At 35.1% G+C, this 20,435-nt stretch overlaps 1 protein-coding gene across 1 annotated transcript in view; it reads right to left on the bottom strand.

Annotated features, from left to right (window-relative positions):
* Positions 1-1,541: 1,541 nt before the first annotated feature.
* Positions 1,542-20,435, bottom strand: part of LOC149532409 (coatomer subunit gamma-2-like) — a 102,039-nt gene continuing 83,145 nt past the window's right edge. Inside the window, exons 9-19 of the mRNA XM_089806936.1 lie at positions 10,064-10,314; positions 9,780-9,951; positions 5,550-5,705; positions 5,379-5,429; positions 4,935-5,075; positions 4,646-4,843; positions 4,372-4,503; positions 3,991-4,164; positions 2,514-2,582; positions 2,228-2,398; positions 1,542-2,056 (exon numbers count right to left, since the gene is read on the bottom strand). Of these exons, the coding sequence (XP_089663062.1) occupies positions 1,862-2,056; positions 2,228-2,398; positions 2,514-2,582; positions 3,991-4,164; positions 4,372-4,503; positions 4,646-4,843; positions 4,935-5,075; positions 5,379-5,429; positions 5,550-5,705; positions 9,780-9,951; positions 10,064-10,314 (1,710 nt within the window). The 3' untranslated portion in view covers positions 1,542-1,861. The remainder of the gene's footprint in view (positions 2,057-2,227; positions 2,399-2,513; positions 2,583-3,990; positions 4,165-4,371; positions 4,504-4,645; positions 4,844-4,934; positions 5,076-5,378; positions 5,430-5,549; positions 5,706-9,779; positions 9,952-10,063; positions 10,315-20,435) is intronic.

Genomic DNA, 20,435 nt, shown 5'->3' with positions numbered 1-20,435 from the left:
ACCCTTTGCCTCCTCCGCAACAAACTCCTTAGTAAAAGGAAAGAGGGGGCCCCCGAAATCCTCACAAACAAACAGGATGGCTAGGAGGTATGATGTCCACCTCCAAGACACTACATTAGTGGAACTCAATGCCCTAGCTCTGCCTAAATGTTTGGTGATGAGATTCGAAAGGAAGTAACTTGCATAGCACCAAGTACCCTCCCTATAAGACATCATGCCTGAACTTACAACCTTCAAAAGGAAAGGAAAGAAAGAAATGTTGATGTTGCCACTAGAAGGAATAACAAATGAGAAACAATGGTTGGGGTAGCTGCAAAACCTTCAGACAAGGACCAATTTGAGCTCACCGTAATTGACTATCAAACTACCGATAACCTTGATGATGCTGAGAGCATTGTGCATGAGAGGGTTGAGAAAGAGTATAAAAAGAAATAGGAGTTAAATGCAAAGGTGGCCTAGTATGAGGAAGTTTTTCAGGAGTTAGCTTCTCCCATTCCCTCCTAGGCTCTAGGCGCATCCACACTAGCATTTACCCTACATGAAGAGATGAATTCTTTAAAGACAATGAAGAAAGAAATTATTATGAATTAGTGGATCTTTGAGCAAGTGGGAAGCTCTTGGGCTTTCTTTTTCAAGTCCATTAAATATTATTTTGAGGCAATTTAGGTAGAGAAGAGTGTCTGAGAAGCAATGGTAGTTCAAGATGCCAATATTGCTCAAAACAATAGGCAAGCAAAGAATATGAAAACGGTACGTACCCTAAGTAGCGCTGAGCTCACCGGATCTAACATCCTCGAAGATGAGGTTCCATACTCTACTTAAGTGTCTAAAAGCTAAGCTTCAAGTTGGATGTTATGAGTGTCACATGGAGGTGAATTATTCATTATCCGTCATTAACTCAAAAGCACGCTACAAAATTCACAACATATATACAAGAGGTGACGAGTGTCTAGAAGGTTGTGAAGATGTGGAACACATGAACAAGGCTGAGGTTGCTCTAAGGGAGACAAGACACTGGGTGTAATGGGTCAAAGAGTCATACAAGGAGTCCATTGATGAGTGCATCCAAAAATTTGGTTAGGTCAACCCCTTGAGGTGATTGGTCCTACATCCCCAAATTCCTTCGTTCTTTATTCATGGATTCCAAAGGGACTCTGAGATCTCATCGATGAATGGTGTACAGGTTCCAGTATTCTTTATTCTTTTCTTCGTTAATTCCTTCAACTGTCGCCATCAAGACTTACCTACCAATACAGCTAGATAGTTGACCATATTCATATCATATGATGATGTTGATGGCAGGAAGTGCAAGCCTAGAATCTTTCCCCGAGTCATCCAAATCAGCAAGTTTTTGTAAAACAATGTGAATTAAATGGATGGACAGAAACTGATATTAGATTATGGCAATATGTAAGTTATATACATGCTCTGCTGTTTGGAATCTCAACCATTAGAAGTAATCGTCACACACTGGAACTACCTATATCCTTAAAAAGTAGAATTTCAAAAAAAATTACACACAAATCTAACATTGCAAGAACTTGCATTAATGCTACATTTTAATCATCAATCTTTGAATAGAACACGTGTTCTGTCACATGGTAATCAATCTTATGATACAAAATTAATGAAGAAGTATTAACTCTTGCATAAACCCATAACAGCAGGTTAAATTCAAACTCCAAACCAAAAAGAGAAATAATAATCAAATGATTTCTCTGCATTGTGCTAAGGGGACCTACTATGGAAAATTGATGTGGTCATGATACACGAATGTCCATTTGGACATAATACTAAGTGTATTTAAGATTAACATGTCAACTTCAACTAACAACTATACTAACCAAAAAATTCTGCAGCCTTAGCTTTCATTAACAATATCATGGATGACACCACTGACAAATTCATCCTCAGACCTTACTGCAACCCTCATGGCAACTTGATTAGACCCATCAATACCAAAAGACAATCTAACAAGCACTTGAACATCACCAATGAATCTACCAGCCAATAGACAAGTATGTGACCTTGAATTGCTTTGCACCACATCAGTCCCCTGTCAAACAATAATAAGGTAAGAACAGTTTAAACACTAAGAAATTTTGGATTGCATGACATCAATAAATTTTAGCCAAGAACAAAAATAATTGTAATTAAATACCAAAACTCAAATGCATAATTTTATATATCTAAACTCAAAAGGCACAATATGATATATCCGTCTTACCTCACAAGGCTGCATTCCAAGAAGCTCAACTACGGCTTTTACAGCTTCTACTAAATTCTCCCTCACACCAAGACCATAGTCATCCACACGTTCATTGTCTGCCCCTAATGACTCCCATGCATTTTTGAAATTTGATACCCCAACCTTCAACATGTAATCTGCTGGATTCACCTGAATAAACATTAAAAAATTATGCAAATTATATTATTAGCATTTATGTTCTTGTAAATAAATTATAAGTATTTCTGTACATGTATATAATAGAATTATCATCAGAAGGTACAACCTCCAATTCTTCCAGTTGGTATTCATCTTCAACTCCCTCTTCTTCTACATCTCCAGAAGCAGGATCAACCTGAAACACAATCTCAGTTAGGTTTTCCTCTCAGAATAGCAAGTTGTATCATATATTGCAAATTTCCAGAAAGTATACGGCAAGACAAGCCAAATAAACAGCATATCAAATAATGGAAAGTGAATGACTTTCTTCAATTCTTTACAACAAAGTTAATTATAAATGGGCATCACTCTAATCAGTATTGGTATGTGCAAATACACAATATCTAGTTGGCACTATTCAGTGTGTTATCTCCTTAGATAAATCCTTTCCCATCAATGATGGTTGCTCTCTTTATACGTTAATGGAAACAATTAGACAGATACAATTATTAAGTTTCTCCTAGGAGATAAGAAGTCTCCATTTTAAATTTCATGTAAAAGTAAGTGTGCCTCTGCAATTTGTTGATGAACTACAGTAGACTGGAAAGAAACCATTTTAATGTAGTGAATTCGACTACTCATTTGGTACATGACAAAAATTATTGATCTAAAAAATGAGGACAAAAACCATATTGGGAATGTATGGTAAGAACTAAAGTCCCATAAAACTTGCCCAACTCATCCAACAAGCACCAAGGAGTTCAAACATCTCTACCATTTATATTTAGAACATAACCTGTAGTATTTAACCAATTTCCAATTATCCCTGCTAGGCATGTTTCTGAAGTGTCAACTTCAACAACTTTTCTGAATCAAAATTGCATTCAAACCCTCTACAAAATTCCCACCTACATCCTGATTGCCCACCTCTCTCCCACTCCAAGATGGTGTAAACTTTACTGTAATGAGAAGTTGTTTGTGGCAGAGAGTCCTCCAGGGGTCACTTTCCCTTACGTTCGTTAAGAAAAAATACAAACAAAAAACATCCCACCTACATACACCTCCATTCCATTTTTCTACTTGAACATTATGTATAGGATTTTGGGAGAACTTTTAGACATTCCAATGTTTCTCTCTCATCACAAAAAGAAAGAGTTGATGAGACATAGGTACTGATTCTTATGCTGCTAAAATATTAGCTTTTTTTATTGATTAGTTTCTCCTTTTGCCTGACTGTAGTGAGAGATTATTTGTGGCAGATAGTCCTCGAGAGGTTATTTGTGGCAGATAGTCCTCCATGGGTCACTTTCCCTTACACATGTTTAGAACAAAAACCAAAAAAAAGCATCCCACCTACATGCCATTTTTCTACTTGAACATTATGTATAGGATTTTTAATGAGCTTTTAGGCATTCCAATGTTTCTCTCTCAACCACAAAAGAGGAGTTGACGAGACATAGCAACTGATTCTTATGCTGCTAAAGATATTAACTTTTCTTATTGATTAGTCTCTCCTTTTGCTATTCCTGCCAAATTACTTTGCTTTAGATAGACTATGCTAATCTTCACATCCTTGTTGCTAAACATCAAGTTTCAGAAAGTACCTCTTTCAATATAAATTTCAACAAGTTCGCAAATTTTCCAGTAGGCTGAGCTCCTCCTTGTATTTTAAAAGCCACAAAGACCTGCCCAGGTGAATCACATGGCAGTGACTTCACAGGTTTGGATACCACTTCTATAAAGTCATCAGGGTCAGATGGATCCACTTCTACACATAACTGTAAATGCAAGAAGAAATATTAAGACAATTAAATGCTAAAGTATTTCAAAACTGATTGTGGTAAACATCATCTTAAAGTTCAAAGGATCCCACATCTAATCAGATTATTTTAAAGATCTGCGGGCAAAGTAAATTGTGTATAAAGCCTAAAAATGAGAGGAATGCACTACAAAAGTAAATAAAATCAATTCATTGAGACACCTACATTTTCCAATACTTGTCCCGGTATAGTGTTTGTGCAGTTGTATTGAAACACCACATGATTAGAATAGATATGCTTCACAACATTCACTGAATACTCTGTCTCTGCTTCAGTTAGTTCCACAGGTGCTGAAGACTGCAAAGATAAGAAAGTGAGTGGTGAAAATATGAATGGCACTAAGAAAGTAAGTGAAAAACAAAAATGGCTCAAGTCTTGACATGGAGTAAAAGTGACTGATTAAACAAAGGTAATTAAAAAAATCAAAGTGGCAAATAACCTTGAAAAGTTTGCCAAAGGCTGCAAACTCCGGAATGGAAGCAAGTGAGCTTTCATATGTCTCTGCAACAGATCTAACAGCAATAAACCCAACAGTTGTAGCAGCTGTTTTTTTACCAGAAGCCTTCTTCTCTGCCAATGGCTGTGGTTTGACCTCCTTTGGAACAGAAACCAAGCTAAAAGGTTCTTCACTAGCTTCCTAAATAGTTAAAACGATATAAGAAAACAAATCAGCCTCCACCATGTCTTCAGCAATGCCTTGAAAAAGCTTAAACAATTGTTTTGCTTACATATGCCTGTAAACTTGCTTCAAGGTTAACCAGTGGGGCATCCAAGGCACCAAAAATGAAATCCTTAACATCCTTGTCAGTCTCATCTGAAGAAGCATCTCCACCAAGTGCATTTAGGCAAAGGGTTGCTCGATCCCGAACCTGGAGAACCAAACCAAGTTCAAGATTTGATACAACAAAAGAAAATTGTATTTCTAGCAAACTTGCATCCTGTAAAATGACGGCCCCATATACCAGAAGCAACAAAATTATCCACAAAAGCTGACAATAGCATTGAAAGAAAAAGAAGGAATTTGTAGGAAGGCATAAAGCAAAGGACTGATAAAACTATCCTAGCTGCTAAAGTCTACCATGTACTGGCTTTACTACAAAACAGAGAATAAGATTAACAACTCAACTGCTGACTTAGAATTAGCTCAAATCTTAAAAAAAGCAAATCCTTACCTCATCATCATTGTCAAAGAGGCATCGACGCAATAGTACAAATATGCGAGGCTGTACAATGCATTGGCAATGACTTGTTAGCATATCTTCTGTAAAAAATAGCAGCCCAATATTTTCAGAGTGACAACCACTCAATATCTTGTCATCAGGTATATGGCAAAGAATGCACACCTTTAAAGAATCAACCAGGGCACCGAACTTTGCTAGTGCACTCACGGCACTTGCCCTAACTGTTGGGTTTTCAAGAATGATTCTATTGTATATATAACGAATATACTTGCTAGGTTCTGCAGTCTTTGGTCCTTCATGACCGAGAAAATGAAGAATCTACAACACAGATAGCTCATCAGTATAATATGATCCAAACTTCAGAGTAATGATTTATCATGATGGAAAATTCGTACCATAAAAGCAAAAATCCTTTGGAGAAAAGACAGGCAAACCATAACGTTCTTTTAAAAGTCACAATTTAAACAGGAAAAAACAGATTTTGAAATATTCAAGGCATTTAACTTAAACTGGATAGAGATACAGACAGAAAATAAAATAGAGTTCATCCCATGATACATGGAATATAACTTTTATTGTTTATGTTCAAATCACTAATTATGTTGATTGCAAAGTGCATACTTATACTAAATGTAACTGTTTCTTTTGAGTGAACAACAGTAAGAGCAGTCTTGGTCGCATTGGAAGAAAGACAATCTTCTAAAATTAATGCAAATCCCTTGATCATGGATAGGTCACATTGGAAGAATAGATAATTGAACCCCCTCGACTGGGTCACGGGCATGGGTACCCATAGATTTTATAAATTGATAACTTTATATTAAGAGATTGTCAAACCATGAGAAAATTTGCACCTTAATATGTGATTTGTCTCGTAATCTATGTGTTGGGCAGACGGTTAACAAAATAGTAAAATACAGAAACCTATTGCAGCCATCTGGATGTTAATGGTATTGAAAAATTAGATCTATCACAATTTTTTTAACATTGAAGGACAAGTTAAGAACTACTTGAATATGGGAAGATATAACCATGTAATGGTTTTAAGTCATAATTTTGAAATGTCGTATACACAAAGAAGGATTGATGTTTGCTTAGATGTGCTCTCTTGAGGTTAGCTAGGCCCTAAAGCTTAGTTTAATCAAAATATAAATTGATGTCATCCATGCATTTGGCATTATGTCATTAAGAAATCATGAAAACTATTAACCCAAAACTGTCACCCAGATAGTCTTTGCCCAATATATCACGACATTCCACAAGCATCACTACAACTGGGAAAAGGAAAACCACAAACTTGAGCTCGAACAGGAACTTAGGGTTAGTTTGAAGCAAGCAAACCAACTAGGTAACATAGTCACAGTGACCTCTAACACGTCCACAAAAATGCTGGTGTAAACCCTACCAACTGTGCCTAAGTGAAATATAGAATATAAAACTCCAATAAGTTGCAAGAATAGTCAGAAAAATAAACAATTGTTGTGACAAACCAATCGAAATCACTAGTCAACATTTATTTAAATTGCGTTTTTTATTGGAAAAAAAAAGTGAAGTTCACCTTCTGCGATTAGTTGTGGCAGTCTAAATTTTGCTTCTTTGAGAATTATATCAAAATCCACTGGCTCCAAAACAAGTCAATGGGGGTGAGTACATAAGCATGGGACAGTAGCATATGGAATGTTGAAAGATGACTTGAGCCTTAAAAAAGTATACCTTGTAAAAGCACCTAAAAGGGGCTACTTGATAGTTGATACTCGATAGTCATACAAACAAATAGCCCTATTGGCCAAGCCCTATGAATTACGCTTTCCCATTAAATTCATTTTATGAAGTGCTTGGCCAGTAGGATTATTCAAATATATGAATATAGGCCATACAATAGCACATTTACTACTTTGTAACACTCTCATTGCTTTAATAACTTAAAAGATTTTTCTGAATTTATTAAAATTGACTTTAAATGTATCACAATTTAATAAGTTTTTAATCTTGATAACTATTTGAAAAGACAACAAAAATAGATACAATAAATTTCCACTCCACAAAAAAATATTATTCCTATTAATAGGAAATGTATCTTATGGTAAGAGTATTATTATTTCAAAATTAGATACATTAATTCTGACGTCCTAATCTGATCACACCCAAGGTGATTTTATTTTTATTTGGAATGGGACATATTGATAAGATTATATCAAAGGTGATTTGGTAACTATGTGGAGTGACACATGCACTGTATCTGTGACAAATCTGAAGGGGGTAACATTAGAAGTGTATGCATGCATTTATACACATGTATATTGGGAATGTGTCAAAAAATATAAATTTAATTAATATGAGTGAGTGAGTGAGTGAGTGAGAGAAAGAGATTACTAGCATATATTGAAGACGGGTATCTCAGGTGGTGGTGGAAATTTGAAATTAACGAAGGTTGGCATCCTCACAGTGGAAAAAAATACAGTAATTCCAGTTTGCGTCAGCAAGCAATCGCTTCAATTAGTACTAAATGAGGTTTATGGCATCTTTGCAGCAATCTATTATATGGTTAACTCAAAAAAAAAAAAATTAAAAAATCATTTTCTTCAGTATTAAGTTAGTATCAAAGTTCCTACTGAATAATTGTTATACTTGAGTAGCTGTGATAGAGTTCATACTTACCTGTACTGAAGAGCCATTCTGTTGGAATTATCATTTCCACTCAGCTGGGAATCGCTTCTGTTCGATTCCGTATTTTATCGGGTTTCTCTTTTATTTTTTTCCTACTGTCCGTTGAGAGAATAATGACATGGCACCGTTTCTGTGATTGACTTGGCACTATATGTGTGTCGGTTGGCATCATGCATATTATGTTTTGACATCACTATCAGCATGTTATAAGTAACATCGGTTCATTTCTATAAAGGTTGCCGTTGGTCTTATTTTTCTCTCACCGTAACAGCCATTATGAGTGTCAGTGTTTGCAACCAACAACTTTTTGCCTTCCTGCAAGTCTCTTCATTCTTGGTTTGTTTCGTTGAATAAAAGGCCAGGAGAAAAATAAAGTGAGCCGAGTCTAATTGCAGAGCTAGTTGTCTCAGGTCTGCATGTAGAGTTAGTTCTTGACAGAGAATTATGTTTTTTGTTGGGCATATTGCATTAATATGATCGATCTGTATATGATCAACTCAAAGATATATATTTTTGCAGTTGATTCTGTGCGAGAGTGTGTAATATTTGTGAGATGCTTAGAGCATTATATGCTTTGTATTCAAACTGTAATCACAGTATGGGTATGAATTGTGCATAAGGCTTATTGTTCAACTGTTAAGAGTTAACAGTCATTAGCCTGATATCAATGTGTTTTTTGTTTAAGCATTCAATAAAGGAGATTTTTAGGTGTGGCTGGGTTTTTCCCTCAAGTACGAGGGTCTTCCCAGGATACCTCTGGTGATGACTGTATTTTGATCTACCTGTTACTTAATCTGGTGTTGACTGTGTTAACAATAATCTTTAGTCAATTGCCTTCTACAGATTTCCATTCCAATCCCTACTTGTTTTCTAGTTCAGTAGTCTTGCACAGTTGTAGAGAAACAAAATGGAACAAAACATACGCATTCCATATGTCAACTGCATTTCTTTGCATATCCACAGAGTGATTATTGTATCTCCAATAACAAATGCAAAGAAATTTAATCTAATAAAATTAATTAGCGTCAATAATTTTATAAGAAATGACTGCAGATTAAAATAATGAGTGCAATTCCAAAACATCAAAGCTCAGACGATGTCTATTATATCAAACAGAGAATTGATGGGTTGATCGAAATCCCAAGTTCATAAACAGATGTCATATTGCATTAAAATAGATTCCTACAAAATCTCATTCAGGTTGATTCTCTTGGTTTGAAGTTTAAACACACCTTCAAACAATGATCCTAAACAATGAAGAGAAATTGGAAAAGGAATTATATCAAAATCCACTGATTCCAAAATTGGTCAATAAGGATTAGAAGTAGATTTGCATGCAGCAGTAGGAAATGCAATGTCAAATGGTAACTACAACCTAACAAAAGATAAAAACGAGCTGATGAGCAGAGAATAACAATCATGTATTAGACAACTGGTATGGATAATACAGTGCATGAATATAAATCTACAGGTCCCCAAAGGAGCTTCTTGGTGTTAGCTCTCATCAGATAAATCTGCTACAGGTAAGAATATTATGTTTGTGTCACTTAAATTTGAATTGTTTGACACTTCATTCATAATCTTTTCCTGTCCATTAAGTTTTTCCAATATACTCTTCGCAAACTTCAGTCACTATTTGCATATCTCAAACTGTCAAGAGTCAAGACTAAAAGCAATAAAAATAACGGAGATGATTACACCAAGTGCTAGGATTATATGACAGACCTGTGTTGAAAGATAGGTGAATTCACAATCTTCAATAAATTCAGAGAGATGAGACAGGCCACTTTCCTTTGCTTCTGGAATATCCCTAATAAGAATAAGAATAGAGTCTACGATAGCTTTCTTATACTCAAATCCTCCTTCTTCTCGGAGTATATTACTCAAAAAGTTCATTCTGAAAAAGGACAAGGAAAAAAATTAGTCAAGCATCATAATTATATAATAACTTTCAAAGAAAAAAAATACAAAACTTAAAGAGGCAAGTTCAACAGCTACTATCTACTCACAATGTACGATATTTCTGTGGGAATTTCAAGCACAAAGATCTAATAGCTTCCACAACAACAATCTTGAACTCGTCTGCTATATCTGACATGAAATTTGTAATTTGCTTCATCAAACGATCCACGCTTGATTCATTTCCTGTTTTTAATAATGTAGTGATAGCCAGAGTGGCTATGCTCCGGTTTTGATCTGAAATTAGACTCTCCATATCAATGTTGCAGTTTGTAACTGCCAATGGATGTGTCATTGCCACCTGTGTTTATCACAAGTAATTCAAGCATAGCTGAAATTGTAGTATACATGAAAGTATTTAAAATATATATTCTATGAAACGCACCTGAGAAAATAAACAACAAATATTTCTAAGAATTGATATTTAATGGGAGATTCAAATATCACACATTACAGGAATGCAAACCTTGCATCAGGCAAAACAGTGTAACACTGTATGACAAAACTAAAGTTTGATGTTAGACTGAATTGTTTGTGTGATAGCAATTTCAATCTACGTTACAATTTGTGATAGAACTTTCAGTGCCAGTGGCAGTAACAGAGATTTAACAACTAAAACGAACGAATTCTACCTAAACTCTTTTTAGTTTCATCCACTCAAATACCAAAATTAGAGTCTGATCATCCTAGGGATAAGTAATACTTGAAACATGTGCTAAATGTCAAGGTTATAGATTCAATCAGATTGAAATCATCACATTATTAATATATATATTTGTGTTAATCTAATTATAATTATCCTAATGAATTTGCATGACTATTTAGACTAACCGTTAATCTAAGATCGGTGTCTTAAATGTTTTAGTTAAGCCACAGAGGGCCATGACTCTCCGTGGCATATGAGAGTCATGTCCCTCCACGGACACTGACTCTTCATGTGAATACTTATATCCTCTGTCATTGGTGACTGGAAATATCAAAATCATTAACAAGGCATTAACAATTACTTCAGTCACCCAACACTATCATCACCATTACATACAGTCTGATACGTGGCTCAAGTCTGAGATAAACAAATACTTTCATATTTCTCTATAAAGATCATATTCGTTAGAGGAGAATCAATTTAAAACCTTATTATTACAGACGGGTTCAGAGACAGGTCGGGATTATCCATTGGAAATGTATCAGTATAAAATTTTATAATATCAGTCAGAATACAATGGTGAACAGGATCAAAGTAGAAGATAGACTGGAAGGGGCTGGAAACTTCTCTTCATGGAAAATATGGATTATTGCCTTACTAGAAGAACTTGAGTTAGAATCCTTCATAGAAAAAGATATAAAGATACCTGAAGAAGAACCTGAAATAACTACTTGGAACAGACGAAACAGAAAAGCCAAGAAAATTATAATCGATGCTGTTAGAGATCATATTCTCCCTTCAATAGCAAATTTGAAAACAGCCTATGAAGTATTTAAAACTATAAAAGATACATTTGAAATAAACAATGCAAGCAGAATATTGACCTTAAAGTAGCAACTCATCAATATGAAAATAAACAGAGGAGAGGCAATAATGACTTACTTCTTAAGGATTTCTGAAATAAAGGATCAACTTGCCACCATTGGAAACAATGTTGACAACTCAGAACTTTCACTAATTGCTCTAAGAGGACTACCTATATCATGGGAATCATTCATTCAATCTGTAAGTCGACCTTCTCTTCCAAAATTTGATTGATCAAATAAAGAATGAATGCACTCAAGAGGAGTCACAGCTAATTTCAAGAGGAATCTGCACAAATAAAGCAGAGATCCAAGCAGTACATACAAACTCTAGAAACAAAGGTAAGAAGAGAAAATTCAAATCCAAGAGAGGAAATAACTCTCAAAATCACAAAGAAAGAGATCTATCAAAAGTCCAATGCTATCGATGTGATAAGTTTGGTCACATCTGAAAATTTTGTCCATAAAGGAAGGAAAATCAAGTTACTCTAGTTGAGTCTCATGAAGTTGAAAATCCTCTATTCTATTTAGCCTTGTAAAGTGAATTAAATACAAGTAATAATACTTGGATAATAGATAGCAGAGCTTCAAGACACGTAACTGGATTCAAAATCAATTTGAAACATTCAAAGAGTACTACACATAAGAAGTCACAATTGGAGATAATTCTACTTATCCATTAAAAGGAATTAGGACCTGCTCCCTATAAATTAGGACCTGCTCCCTATAAATAAAAACAGGAGAAACTCTTAAATTGAAAGATGTACTATTTGTACCAGGGATAAAAATAAACCTAATCTCCATTTCGAGTCTTGCTGATCAAGGATATCTTGCCACCTTCAATGACGATAAAGTGTTACTATGGCTTAAAAACTCCAACATAAAGAATGCCATTAGTACAAGATCAAGAGATGGAAGCTTGTACAAATTAAGGCAAAACCTCAAGCACTAAATCATGAAGTCCATAAATCAAATGAACTTTGGCAAGGGCACCTTGGCTTTAGTGCCCTTCCTATCATAAGGAAAATCACTACAGGCATACCTAATCTCAAATCAGATCACATAAGTATTTGTAAAGGGTGTACCCTAGGAAAAAATTAAAAAAGGACATTTCCTTTAAATAAACACAAGTCTAAAATTGTCCTAAAACTTGTTCATGCTGACTTGTGTGGACCCATGTCAACACCTTCACTAGGGGGATGATTGTACTATGTAACTTCCATTGATGATTACTCTTGAAAAACATGGACATAATTTCTTAAATATAAAGAATCTAGTGAATTTTTACAAAAATTCAAAGAATTTAAAGCCCTAGTGGAAAAATCACATTGGAAAGAAAATAAAAACATTAAGGTCAGATAATGGAGGTGAGTACACATTTGACATCTTCAAAGAATTATGTATTTTTGTTGGGATTAAGACGGAGACTACAGTACCTTATAATCCTTAACAAAATGGGGTTGCAGAAAGAAAAAATAGAACTATTATAGAAGCAACAAAAGCCATGATTCATGACCAAAATCTCCTTATCTCTTTCTAGGCCGAAGCAGCAAGTACAGCAGTATACATTCAAAAAAAAAGTCTTCGTGCAACATTAAAAAATTTAACTCCCAAAGAAGCCTTCACAGGGAACAAACCAGATCTTAGTCATCTGAGAATTTTCAGTTGTCTAGTCTACATTCACATTCCCAAAGAGAAAAGGTCTAAATTAGAATCTTCTGTAAAGAAAGGCATATTTGTTGGCTATAGTAAAACAACTAAGGGATACAACGTATATATTCCAAGACAAAAGTCTATTCAAATTATTAGGGATGTCAAGTTTGACAAAGACATTACTTTCAAAAGATCCTTAAACAAAGAAGATGAGGAAATTGAGAATTAGAGGGAGTTCATCATAGAAGATGATCATAATACTGAGAATCAGAGGGAGAATACTATAGAAGATAATTCATCTCGAAATCTAAGGGAGAATTTTTTCGAAGACGAGACATATCTGCACCAAATGCTAAAAATGATGAAGTTCTAAATCACAAGAAAAGACCACTGTGGGCCAGAAAAATGATTGAAGAGAACAATTTAGAACCAGATGAGATTTCTAGAGAAACTATGTTGCCTTATTAACACTCACAAAAACAAAAGCAACTAATGTTGAGGAGGCTTTAAAAAGTCAAGTGTGGAAAGATGCAATGGTAGAGGAATATCAATCCATTCTAAAAATTGATGTATGGGATCTTGTCCCTAAACCTAAAGACAAATCAATCGTATCTTCAAAATGGCTATTTAAAATCAAGTGTGCCCCTAACGAAAGCATTGAAAAACACAAAGCCAAATTTGTTGCAAGGGGTTTTTCTCAGAAGGTCGGAATGATTATTAAGAGACATTTGCTCCAGTTGGACGTTACACCTCCGTAAGAACGATAATTGCCATTGCTGCATCCAAAGGATGGAAAATACATCGGATGGATGTAAAGATAACTTTCCTAAACAAAATCATTGAAGAGGAAGTATGTATAGAACAACTTGAAGGGTTCACCACACATGACAAGAAACATTATGTATGCAAACTAAAGAAAGCTCTCTATGGCCTTAAGCAAGCTCCCAGGGCTTGGTATGAGAGAATAGACAGCTATCTCTCCAAGTTAGGAGACTCTAAAAATGAAGTTGACCCTAACATATATTTCAAAAGATCTAATGATGACTTATTGATAACAAGTGCAGACCACCTTGTAACCAAATGCAAACAAGACCTCAAACCTGAATTTGATATGAAGGATCTTGGACTTCTACATTATTTCCTGGGTCTAGAAGTGTGGCAGAAAGAGAACTATATTTTCTTAAATCAAGGAAAATACACTACTGATATATTGACCAGATTCTGGATGGACTGTAAGCCTCTTTCAACTCCAATGGAAACAAATCTTCATAAGCTTAAAAGTGAAGCTGCAGATTCAGAAACTATAGACCCTACTCATTATTGTAAAATTGTTGGGTCTCTTATGTACCTGGTAAATACAAGACCAGACATCTGCTATGCTACGAATGTGTTAAGCCATTTCATGTGTGAACCCAAAAGGATCCAACTAATGGCTGTCAAACATATTTTAAGATATTTACGAGGAACTATTGGACTTGGACAAAAGTATACGAATACAGAGTTACAACTTCAAGGGTATTCTGATTCAAACTAGGCAGGAAATTCTATTGATCGTAAGAGTACTACAAGATGTTGTTTTAGTCTTGGATCTGCCATGATATCCTAGTTCAATAGAAAACAATCAGCAATTGCTCAGAGCTCCACTGAAGCTGAATATATGGCTGCCTCTATGGAAGCATGTGAAGGAGTATGGCTAAGGAAACTTCTATATGGACTATTTGGAAAACCACTAAAGCCCACTATAATCCACTGTGACAATCAAACCTGTAATAAATTATAAGTTAATCAGTTTTCCATAACAGGTCCAAGCACATAAAAATTCCTTATCACTAAATAGGGGATATGGTTGACAGAGATGTTATCAAGTTGATTTACATTAGCATTGAAGAACAAAATGCAGACATTTTCACTAAGCCTCTTGCAAAGTTGAAAATTGAATACTTCATAAATAAACTTGGTATGACTAAACTGTAAACTCGAGATTAGAATTTCGTATTATGCAATTTATTCATGAATATTTAAATAACATTAATATTGCAATATTGTGGAGGTGTTGTGGCATGAAAGATGATGATCTTTTATGCGGATATGGTCGCTATTGCAAGGTGACGATCTTATCAATAGCTTGACCTGTTATCAGAAGTCACTATATTGGTTAAAACACTTGATGATGGATATATCAAAATTGACTGCATTAAGTTGAAGTCCTAGATTGTGTTGGATATCTTGATATAAGTATTATCACTGGATCTAGCTCCAAACTAGTCTGGAATTTTGATAATGGTTGTGTCATAATTGTGATGGATTGAAGATCTCGTTATCTTCATCATCTAAATTTGACAATAGTGCATTACTGAGTTGAATAATTTCAATCCTCCTTCCTCTAAGAGGGAGCATTAAGGTTATAGATTCATTCAGATTGAAATTGTCATATATATATATATATATATATATATATATATATATATATATATATATATATATATATATATATATATATTTGTGTTAAACTAATTATATTAACCTAATGTATTCGCATGACTATTTAGCCTAACTGTTAGTCTAAGATTGGTGTCTTAAATGTTCTAGTCAAGCCATGGAGGGCCATGACTCTCCGTGGCATATGCCACGGGAGAGTCATGAACCTCTGTGGACATTGACTCTTCAATTGAATACTTATATCCTCTGCCATCAGTGACTAGAAATATCGAAATCATTAAGAAGGCATAAACGATTGCTTCAATCACCCAACACTATCATCACCATTACATACAGTCTGATCTGAAAGTGGCTCATGTCTGAGATAAACAAATACTTTGATACTGCTCTATAAAGATCATATTTTCCTTTTCACTAAATACATCCATTTGCAACCAAACCATGCAAGTTGCATATGGTGTAAATCTCTACATCTCCATTTCCTGATAAAATTTATGAGTTGTTGAGTTGTCACAAACCAACTGGATACAATAAATCAAAGTAAGAAGAAATCTCTAGGCATCATGGAAAAGCCTTTGATTAATGGTCACCCCAGATTGATAATCATCAATCAATGTTTAAGTAATCGTAACTTCAGATTTTTAATTTTTGCAGCATTTTTAATGTTAAGACGATGGTACATGTTTAACTTATGATATTTCTTCTTCTCCTGTATGTTGTTAATAATTACAAGGCAAAGGGAGTGGAACTGGACAAGATATATTCTAATCTTTGTTGAAAGTATTCAGTCTTTTTGGATTAGGACACAAGCACCTTTAGGAATGTTATAGGGAACAGGAAAATTGAATGTAATGCACCACGCTAGGATTTTCCACCCCTAAGTAACTTTCTGCCTTGCTAATCTTTTGACCACATTTGCATTCAAAGTCACATGAACCTGTGTCTGTGGGGTTGCTAATGAGATGATTCTTATCTTCTTGTTCTAGCTTGGAAACTGTATACATTAACAGTTATTTTCTACTTCCTGGCACACATTCTATTTTAGAATGAGGCTATTTTGGTTTGCCATGTGTATTATAGAAATCTTTTTATATTCGTTAAGATCAATCTGAATAGATTATGTTTTAGTCCAGAGTAGCTCGATATGTCCGCACCTCTCCCTAGGCAATTCCATCACCACATCCAATTGGATATGGATACAATGCCTCTTGGATACACATTGGATATTGTACATATGCCTGCCCATAAAGCTAATTTTGCAGCCATGTTAGAAACTGTATGGTTTGACATCAACCTTCCTAAACTTAATTTCTATGTTACCAGATTGGGGTCCTTACCAGGTCGGGATTCACGAACCAGGTACGTACTGGAGTTGCATAGGGTCCGGATTTGAACCTGTGGATTCATTCGAATCCATAAATCCAAACAAACCCACAGGGTCAAATTCGGATCCTGTACGAGTCCATCCCGAATCCATGCGAACCCTAGAGAATCTGCACAGATCCCCAGGGACCTGCAGGAATATATATGCATATATATAATGCCTGAATACGCATGAATCCATACATATAATCCATAAATATACTGATATACATACACACGCACAAATCCATATGAATCATAATGGGGAAAAAAATCACGAATCCAGGAATTGCATTCTGGTTTCCGAACCCATCCCCAAATCTGAATCGGCAACTTAGCTTAATAGAAAAATAGTTCATTTGTGCAATGTTATTTTTTTGTATTTCAGTGACCCATTTTACTATCGTTCATTTCTTATCAACAAAAATACATTAAAAAAGCCGCTGTTCATTTCTTATCAAGGAAGTAGCAAACAGAAGAAGATAGCAAATGGCAAACAGCAGAAGTATGAATGCGAAGTGGATCAGTCAAGATAGAACAGTACTTTATCAATACAGTAGGGGATAGTAGAATTATTTTGAAGCAAATCACAGCAGTATAAAAAATCCATTCAGATCAAGAGAGAGAGTCGCCTGAAAGAGGAGGGGCCGAGTCATCCACCACGTTGCATTTTTCCATTCTTCCCTCGCCTATGGAAAGCCAAGCAAAGGAATCCAAGCAGACCAGGCTTCAGGACAGGGCATTTACGGGGCGATCACAGGGAAACCCCCTTTTGCCAACCAGCCGTGCACATCAGCAACTTGTGCATGTGACCACTCTGTTAAATAACTTAAATGTCATTGATGTCAACTGGAAAACAATGATAGATATGTATATTGAGAAGAGTATTTACAGTTTTTCATCTGCAACAGATCTCTGTTCTTTGTACATTTGGTTGCTGTCAGAATCATGTTACTTGTTCTCAGAATGTCTTTGACCGAAATTGCCATGTTGCTGAGAGTCATGGTGAATGTTATATTTCCCAATGATGAATACCAGGAAATATTTGTTTTCTGAAGGAAGCAATGTGCTTGGCTGAGATATGTGTTCGATATCTATTTTGGAACAATGGTGCTAATAAAGACAAAGCATTTTTTCAAGAGCATCTGCCACGTAGCTTACTTTTGTCTTGCTAGAAGGCTGGAAATAAATTATTTGTCTTTTCTAACTAAGAATCTTCCCTGGTTGCAGCCTGGAAATAAACTTTTGTCTTTTCTGTGACTAAGCATCCTGTCTGGTTTTCAGACTCAACAATATGTATCGGGTGAATTTTCTATGATAAGTGCAGTCTAATAAAAGACAAATTTGGTTGTTTTTTCCCAAAACAAGAGACAGATTTTTGATAATATCAAAATGCAAGCAATTATTTAGTTGGGTGAATATTCTTGAATAAGCAGCATTCTGAAGAGGTGTATTGGTTGATTAAAAACCCTGTTGTGCTTTGTAAATGACCAATGTACACAAATTAGCAGTTCTGTTTTGCAACATGTAACAAAGTCTAAATTCATCCATATCATCGGGAGTCAAAGAGATTATTAATATAGTTTTTGTTTTAAACAAGACAAAGTTTGTATGCCACGGCAAACAACAGTTCAGCCATGAATGTTTATAATTAATTTTTGGTAATGGTTTACAGTTGAACAGTTCATAACTGCTAAACAGGTTATAAATATCGAAATGCCATGAAGGAAAGGTAGAATGTGGTTGAGAAAAAAATATCTATGCATTGGAAGAGAAGAAGTCCTGTGCTCTCTGAAAGAATATATTCATGGTGACTTGAATAATTAGTCTTTAAAATTATGTTGTAAATTATATCAAAAAGGGACATTTATGCATTGGAAGAAGTTTGAAATAACAAGTATCAGCAGACAAGAAATATTTAACCTATATGAAGGCATAAAGAGAGGAGAACAAAAGAAGCGCTCAGACAGGAGACTTGCTTATCAGAAAATGGAATCAAACAGAAAATATTTCTAAGAGTTATACATTTCAGATTGATTTCACATGTCAGTTAAGACAGTTCAAAGATTCCAACTGGGATATTTGATTATAAATACTTTCTTCTATCAGATGATAAGCAGTAAATTGGAGAAGTGACAGATGTTTATCCACAGTGCATATAATCTGGTCTAATATAAGATCATGAAAAGAAACAATAATGAATAGATGTGTTTGGGAAGTACTCTGAGATGGAAGGAGGAGCATACTTCAGAATACAGGTATTGTTCAGATAATTATGATTTAAAATCTGTGAAGGGTAATGACTGGTTATACAGTAGAAGATTAGATATCTCCAAAGAATTAAATTCATTACTGTTGCTGAGACTGTATGTTATTCTATCAGTGATATACAGTAACTAATGATTTGAAGATTGTCTATAACTGCACTATAGTTTTCCAATATTATTTTGTTTACAAGTTTGATATTGCTGCAATCAAGAGATGTATTATAGAAGTTCCAAATTAATATCAGATAGTGTATACATTCAATTCAGTCCTGTAGAACACTTTTATTATTCAAAGAATGATGGCAAATTGAGTCTGATATGCAGACGCTGGTTGAAGTCAGAAAGGCTGATGATTAGAAATTGCCTATAATCTTGATATTGTTTTATATGCAGAAATTATGGTTCATCATTATTAATAACTCATCTACAGGTTGTATACAGTTGATGCATTGTAAAGTTGCGTAAGGTTGGGGCCTTAAAACTTTGTACTCAGTTGAGAAGAGTTGTTGCTCTTATATTAGGAGTTTGGAGAATCCTTTGGGTTGTAGCCCGTAAGTGTCTAATTGGTTAAGGATTCATAAGACTGGATTAGGAGAGTAGATCCTAGCACTCTTGAGTTGGAGGTTTTTCCCGGATTGGGTTTCCACATTACATCTTGTGCATCATTTCTTGCATTGCCTTTATTTACTTTTGTTGCTGTTTTATACATAAATCAGATTACTCATCAAAAAATCATTACAGGTTTAAATTGGCTTAAAGTTTCTATACACAGTAACTCCCACCCCAACCTCTTAGTAGTGCTTGGGTTCTACACGCTCACCCTACTTCTTTGTCTTTTCTTTGCATTTCTCATCAGGATCTGGGAAAATATAAGGGTTTAGCGGCAGGATCGGATTCCTTTCCACCATTTTCGTCCCTCCGATTGGACCAGCATGCCCCTCTAGAGGTTTGTGGTCTCTCAGTGGCAATTTGATCTACTTTTCCGCCTCTGCAGCCCAGGGGCTTTCAAATATTTGGAGACATTCATATAAAACACAGAATTCTGCCATTGAAGCGATTTTAGGCAGTGAATTGACCTCCCCAAAATGAGAGCGAATTGTTTCCAAGAGTGCTGGAGTAATACAGAGATTGGTGGATCAACATTTGGAGTGACACAAAATCTTTGAGAAACTATAATTCTGGGTGAGGGAGA

Source organism: Cupressus sempervirens, chromosome 10 (assembly GCF_028749045.1).
Source record: "Cupressus sempervirens isolate cs-2001-9-10 chromosome 10, ASM2874904v1, whole genome shotgun sequence".
NCBI lineage: Eukaryota > Viridiplantae > Streptophyta > Pinopsida > Cupressales > Cupressaceae > Cupressus > Cupressus sempervirens.
The sequence above is the reverse complement of the archived record's forward strand: the minus strand, read 5'-3'. Positions and strand labels throughout refer to the sequence as shown.